Consider the following 7,102-nt stretch of genomic DNA (forward strand, 5'->3'; position numbering starts at 1 on the left):
AAAATAAAAATGACAATGCTTTCTCCATATTGATAAGGACATGTTTCGAAAATACAGTGCTAAGTGGGCAGAAAAAACCAACAAAGTGCAGAAGGTGTGTATAACATGGTACCATTAAAGTTAAAATGTAATAAAGAGTATATTTTTGTTTCAGCTTGTATATACATGAAAACAACATTAGAAGTATAAACAAAAACCTAAATACAGGGTTATCTATTTGGGGTGGGGGAAATGGGCAGATGAGGCATAGGAACATGACAGATACTCTTCACTCTATACCTTTATATATATATATATTTAGTTTTGAGTCATGGAGTCAAATTACCTATTCAAAAGTAAACACATAAACCTTTTAAAAGCAAAATATAATCAAACATAGCTCTTTTGTTTTTCTACTCTTTTCTACTCTTCCACACACCTCACACATCCTTGGAGGGCAGTGTGCATCCCCTTTTCAATGAGACTCCTCTAGTGGTGCTGACAACAGCATCAGCACAAAGACCAGGAGAGACTGCCTTGCTAGCAAGCAGTGCCAGACCAACCACACTCTTTCCTTATCCCTGACTTAGAAAAATAAAACCAGTAGGCAAATACACTAGTCAGCATTTCTGAAGCCAGCTGTTAACCAATCCTCTTCTTGCCCTTTACTCTCTTTTTTTCCTTTTTCCAGAAAAACCTGGAAAGCTCTGCAGAACTTTGCAAAATGCTTTAGTAGTGCTGGCTGCCTTGTTGTTTTCCTTCTCTCCTTTGGCCTGTGTCATCCTTGCAGGCAAGGACCGCAGTCTGACTTCCTGCCAGCTCGCCCTGCTGGGTTCATCTCAGTGCCTTAAAAAAAAAAAAAAAAAAAAATCTGCATTTTCCTAAACCTACGAACCTCAAATTAGAGGTCATTTTGTACAACTCTCCACCCAGAGTAGAACATTCCAGTTGTAAAATTTAGCAGAGTAAATATATTTGGTTTTAAAACACAGTCGCTTGGTTTCACTTTGTCTAACCAATCAAGTCGAGTGACAGCTCTCATAAAATATCTGCTCTTGCTAAGGATCCCACAGGGCGGGTCTATTTGTGTGTGAAGTCTAACAGTGCAGAGAGCCCCAGTAAATTTCCATTTAGTAATTCAGTGACTGTTAATCGACACCTAATGTGTATCCATGGCTGTCTGAGGCCCTGTGCTGGGGATAGAAACAAACATGAGACTCAGTTCTTGCCACCAATCTCTAATAACCCTATTAGGACACCATCAGCTCATAGATGTGTCGGGACTCACTAGTTTTGTTCTTTAAAGCCATTTGCAAGGTATCAACTATATCACTGAGTTATGGACATTTTCGTGGTTAGCTGTGGTCAGAAATATGATTTATAGGAACAGTTTTCTCTTTTTTTAGGGTATTGGGGAAATACCTTTTCTATTGCAAAGATCACAGCCAGAGGTTGAACTCTAGGTAATGTAATCCATATAAGACTCACTAACCTTTTCAGGGTGTTAATTTAGTCATAACAGTGTCATAGCTTTCAGTTTCCAGCTTTCATTAGCTGGAATTCTTTCGCTAATGTGCAGGAAATTTGAGATGTATGTATGCCAGATGTGTTCAATGAAAGGTTCTGCTTAAATCAGATGTGAGTCTAGAAGCAAGACATTCCCAGCGATGCTGAGCTTGGCAGGGATTCAGGTGTCTAAAACCATACCACATACATCCCCTGAGCGTGCTGGGCCAGAACACTACCATGCAGCGTTGCTAAATTCACTAGGAACTCAGAGCAGAAGGCCCCATGGAGACTGCATACCCACTCCTTATTACACATGTACAGCATCACCAGGAGTGATACCACGAGATTCATTCTGTATTGGGTTATTCTCAGAGGAAAACCCCAACCAGGTTGAGGATAATGAGCACCATACACTGTAAAAAGCATCAAGAAGCTATGTGGCTTCCACATATCCACACAGAACACATCAGCAGGAAGAAGGAGCATTATATTACCAGGTTTCCTGTCAGGACATCCTGGCTCAAAACAGTTTTGTCACTGAAAAACATAAGATAACCGGCAGATGTGAAACTGCAAGATTGTGTCCTTGAGGCTCTCAGAAATCTGTCAGCTTAAAAGGAGAGCTCAGGGGTGCCTGAGTGGCTCAGTCAGTTGGGTGACTGACTTCGGCTCAGGTCATGATCTCACAGCTCATGAATTCGGGCCCTGCATCAGGCTCTGTGCTGACAGCTCAGAGCCTGGAGACTGCTTCAGATTTTGTGTCTCCCTCTCTTTCTGCCCCTCCCATGCTTATTCTCTCTCTCAAAAATAAACAAAAAGCGAAAAAAAAAAAAAAAAAAAAAAGGAGAGCACAAAAGCAGGTATGAAGATCACTCATTCCAATTACTGAGAGGTAGTTTGTTTTTGTTTTTGTTCCCAGGCAAGAGGAGCATGGGAATATGGAAACATGAACTGATTCAAGGAATCTGGCCTGGGGAAGGCCTCATGCACAGATTCTGAGCAGACAGGGTCTGGTCTTAAAGAGCCTTGGACCAAATTTACTACCAGCCTTATCCCGACCCCCATTTCCCCAGCTTCAAAGAGAATATAGGTGACCACAGTCTCCGAAGTCTTGCAGGTTGGTGCAGACTTTTGAGAACCTGTTGTACATCTCTCACCCTTGTTCCAGTGGGTACTATTTGTTAACACTAGAACTCATACTGTCCCACATTTGATCTTTCCTTCCTCAACCACAAACTTCTACTTCCTTCTACTATTGTCTTCAGAATGCCAATATTTTGTGTCCCAGTTTCATCTTGGGCACCAAGGAGTAGGATGAACTTTATAGTTCTGAAATTCTAGGTTCAGAAAATAGTGCTGTGGAGCACAAGGTGGGTGGGTTTCACTGTCACTCATGCCTGCACCTGTGAACAGGGAACCTCCTGAGGAAACACATATGGTCTCATCATATTCCACAGCCACCCAGCCACATCTCTCAAGGCCTGACTTCCTTTCCTCCCCACGCCCCACCCTCTGGGCAGAAGTAGCTGAGAAGGTGCTTCTCCAGCTCTTTCCTCTTCCCTGCTTAGCTCTATTATAGTTCACTAGGCCAACACTTTTCTTAGAACCAAAGTGTTTCTATTTAGGGGTCTGGGGAGCAATTCCATTTCCCTCTATCATCTCACCTGGATTTTCTGGCTTTCAGAAGAAAATGCTCCACTCAGAGATCTTGACTTATTTCTTCCCAAGCAGTGAGTCATATTCACAGACAAACCTTATCTCCTGGGCCACAACCTGGTTGGCTCCCAACTCACAGAATATGATCAAAGACTGTGTGTCTTTGTATCTTTATATTAACTTGCACATAATTCATTTAAACTTTGGAGAAAAACGCCTCATCATATCCTCCTACCTCCCCACCACTTGTTTTAATTTTCTCCACAGCTTATCCGACATACTATACCATCCTTCCTCCCTCCCTCCCTCCTTCCTTCCTTCCCTTTCTTCTTTCCTTCCTTCCTTTCATACTCTTTTTCTCTCTCTCCTCATTGGCCTATAAACTTTTTTTTTTTAATTTTTTTTTTTCAATGTTTATTTATTTTTGGGACAGAGAGAGACAGAGCATGAACGGGGGAGGGGCAGAGAGAGAGGGAGACACAGAATCGGAAACAGGCTCCAGGCTCCAAGCCATCAGCCCAGAGCCTGACGCGGGGCTCGAACTCGCGGACCGCGAGATCGTGACCTGGCTGAAGTCAGACGCTTAACCGACTGCGCCACCCAGGCGCCCCGGCCTATAAACTTTTTGAAGGTAGGGCTTTTGTTTGTTTTGTTCATTTCTGTATCCATAGGACCCAGCTCAATGCCTGGCACAGGGTACTCAATAAATGTTGAATAAACAAACTGTTGAATGAATAATTGCTTATCCTTACTTTTCTCTGGGTCCTACCACTCCCTCTCCTGCCACAACAATGTTTTTACCTTGGCTTAACAGCTAAGGGATCATATGACTATATATGTTACATCAGCTCTGGAGGGGAGTGTACTTCTCCACCTCTGACATCTCCATCTGCTGAAACCACATTCACCTGGCAAGTCCTACCAACCTTCTTGTGGCACCATCCTTTAACCTCCCACAATAATCTTACCATGGTGATCTAGAGCACTCCAAGCCTGCATCGCTCAACTACAGTTTAACACTTTCTGCCTTGTGCTGAGAATATAATTTTCCTGGACGCAATTTTCCTGATGCAACAGGGGAGTCAACAATAAGACAAGGGTAGTCTTTCCTTGGCGAAGCTAGCTTCCCGCCCCTGCTCTCTCATCTCCTACCCCTTTTCCACAGGTCCCCCTAGGCAGTACTTAATTGCTGAATTAAAAGAAGAACCCAGATCTGGGCCTTACACTTTTAGGCTGGCCAACTGCAAGGGGACCCATCTCTCAAACACTTATTAACTAAGTTCACACAGAGGCCAAGGGACATATAAACCAAATGCCAATCAATGTATGGATTCAAATGAAGGATAACAGACATTCTGAGGCTCTGGAATGGTTGAATTGACTTGACTGGCTGATCTTTTCCTCATGGTCTGAAGACTGCTTGGTAAATATGGAACTTAGAATAAAAGTAACTGGGGCTCAGTCGGTTGAGCGTCCAACTCCTGGTTTTGACTCAGGTTATCATCTTACGGTTTGTGAGTTCAAGCCCCACATCGGGCTCTGTGCTGATGGTGCAAATACTGCTGGGGATCCTCTCTCTCTCTCCCTGTCTCTCTCTGCCCCTCCCCTGCTTCTGCTCTCTCTCAAAAATAAATGGGGGAAAAAATTAACTTGAAAAAAAAAAAAAGTAACCTGAAGTCACATCTCTCCTTTAGGGCAGGGCCCTTCTTCCCTGCTGTAAGAGCAGTCTGACCAAGGAAATCATGGAGCTCAAGTCCCCTTAGTCAAGACCTACCCTTCTTTAGGCAGTGCTGGTGCTTCCAAGGATGGCCAAATCCCTTGTGTTCAGGTCTCCAAAACACTTTATAACACAATTGATCAGACTTAACCAAAATTGTGACCATTTTCCAGCCCTTCCTTCCTGAGATTGCTCTCAGTCATCTGATCAATGTTCTGGGTGTCCTCAAACTTTCAGGCAATACACTTGAAATTTCATGGTTTACTTTCCTGGATAGTTAATCACCCATCACCTGTAATTTTACTGGTCTGAAGGGAAACTCATTTCCTGTCACTTAGGTGTGCAGGCTGTATTAGACAAAACAAAAGACATTTCTCCAATTAGACTATAAGCACCTAAGGGTCCATACCTTGTAGGTTTTAATAAATATGCCATGAGTCAGGACAGCAAGGATTGCTTTGCCAGCAAAGAGAAAGAAAAAAACGAAAACAAAAACAAATGCCTATTCAAAGTGACCCTGAATCAAGTAGGCTCATCTGTTCTCTTGATTGGAAACTACCTGCCTTGCTCAAAACCATGGAGTATTGGGGCGCCTGGGTGGCGCAGTCGGTTAAGCGTCCGACTTCAGCCAGGTCACGATCTCGCGGCCCGTGAGTTCGAGCCCCGCATCGGGCTCTGGGCTGATGGCTCAGAGCCTGGAGCCTGTTTCCGATTCTGTGTCTCCCTCTCTCTCTGCCCCTCCCCCGTTCATGCTCTGTCTCTCTCTGTCCCGAAAATAAATAAACATTGAAAAAAAAAATTAAAAAAAAACAAAAAAAACCATGGAGTATTTACTTACAAAGTTCTGGGTTTTAAGGAATTACTCCAAAATACCTGAGTCCTTATTAGCTTGCCTCATCTTGGGAATTTTTTTAACTATTGTGCTAGCCAAGTTCAAGAATTAAAAGAATGAAAATGGAGAGGGGACTTCTGCCTTTGTTGCCTTTCTCTTGTCTCTTACAGTTCCACATACAACTCAGCAGTGAGTATGAGCCGCCACTCTCACAACATAATATAGAGAACACAGCCGTCCCTGAGGTACATTGGATCCAACTTACTCAGACACCACATTTCTGCCTTTTGCCTTGCTGACTGGCAAATGAGCAATGGTTTGTAGAAGCAGCAGGTGCAAGGAGAGGTGGCTCCTGCCAGGTGCTAAAAAAAGGCTCAACTCTGATACACAGGAGTCCTTCCATTAACACATCCATGACTGAGGCAAAGTGGGGGGAAGTTACCCCTTCTCTGTCTTCTGGAGTCACAAATGCTGCCCTTTGTCATTTAACCTGGTTTTGCTTTGATACAAATGGCAGGAGTGGCCAAGAGAGTGGGGGTATGGAGGTGAAGCCCACACTGTAACATGCCTTCACTCATACCCTCTAGGATGGTCCTGGGCATCACACATATCCTAGAGAAAGGCTGCCCAGGTACTACCTGTTTCTTGCCACTGCCACAGAACCAAACTTTAGTATGGACTCCCAAACACATGACTCTACCATATCCTTGCTGTGAGTTATGTCATTTAACCTGGTGAACCACAGTTTCCTCTTCTATGTAAAGGGATGATAATTCCACCTAGCTCATAGGACCGGTTGTGGAAATCAAATGAGATGGTAACTTGTGTGAAAAACCTAATACATGGGAATGCAAGCGGGTGCAGCCATTCTGGAAAACAGTATGGAGGTTCCTCAAAAAACTAAAAATAGAACTACCCTACGACCCAGCAATTGCACTACTAGGTATTTATCCACGGGATACAGGTGTGCTGTTTCGAAGAGACACATGCACCCCCATGTTTATAGCAGCACTATCAAATAGCCAAAGTATGGAAAGAGCCCAAATGTCCATCGATGGATAAATGGATAAAGAAGATGTGCTATATATATACAATGGAGTATTACTCGGCAATCAAAAAGAATGAAATCTTGCCATTTGCAGCTATGTGGATGGAACTGGAGGGTATTATGCTAAGTGAAATTAGAGAAAGACAAAAATCATATGACTTCACTCATATGAGGACTTTGAGATAAAACAGAGGAACATAAGGGAAGGGAAACAAAAATAGAAAAACAGGGAGGGGGGCAAAACAGAAGAGACTCATAAATACGGAGAACAAACTGAGGGTTACTGGGTGGGTTGTGGGAGGGGGGATGGGCTAAATGGGTAAGGGCCACTAAGGAATCTACTCCTGAAATCATTGTTGCA

The 7,102-nt window shown here is 43.5% G+C and overlaps 1 protein-coding gene across 1 annotated transcript in view; it reads left to right on the forward strand.

The window, feature by feature from the left end:
• Positions 1-3,497, forward strand: part of LOC123581390 — a 28,381-nt gene extending 24,884 nt beyond the window's left edge. Inside the window, exons 4-5 of the mRNA XM_045447453.1 lie at positions 1,386-1,442; positions 2,408-3,497. Coding sequence (XP_045303409.1) covers positions 1,386-1,442; positions 2,408-2,438 — 88 coding nt within the window. The 3' untranslated portion in view covers positions 2,439-3,497. The remainder of the gene's footprint in view (positions 1-1,385; positions 1,443-2,407) is intronic.
• The last annotated feature ends 3,605 nt before the right edge of the window (positions 3,498-7,102 follow it).

Source organism: Leopardus geoffroyi, chromosome A3 (genome assembly GCF_018350155.1).
Source record: "Leopardus geoffroyi isolate Oge1 chromosome A3, O.geoffroyi_Oge1_pat1.0, whole genome shotgun sequence".
NCBI classification, from domain to species: domain Eukaryota; kingdom Metazoa; phylum Chordata; class Mammalia; order Carnivora; family Felidae; genus Leopardus; species Leopardus geoffroyi.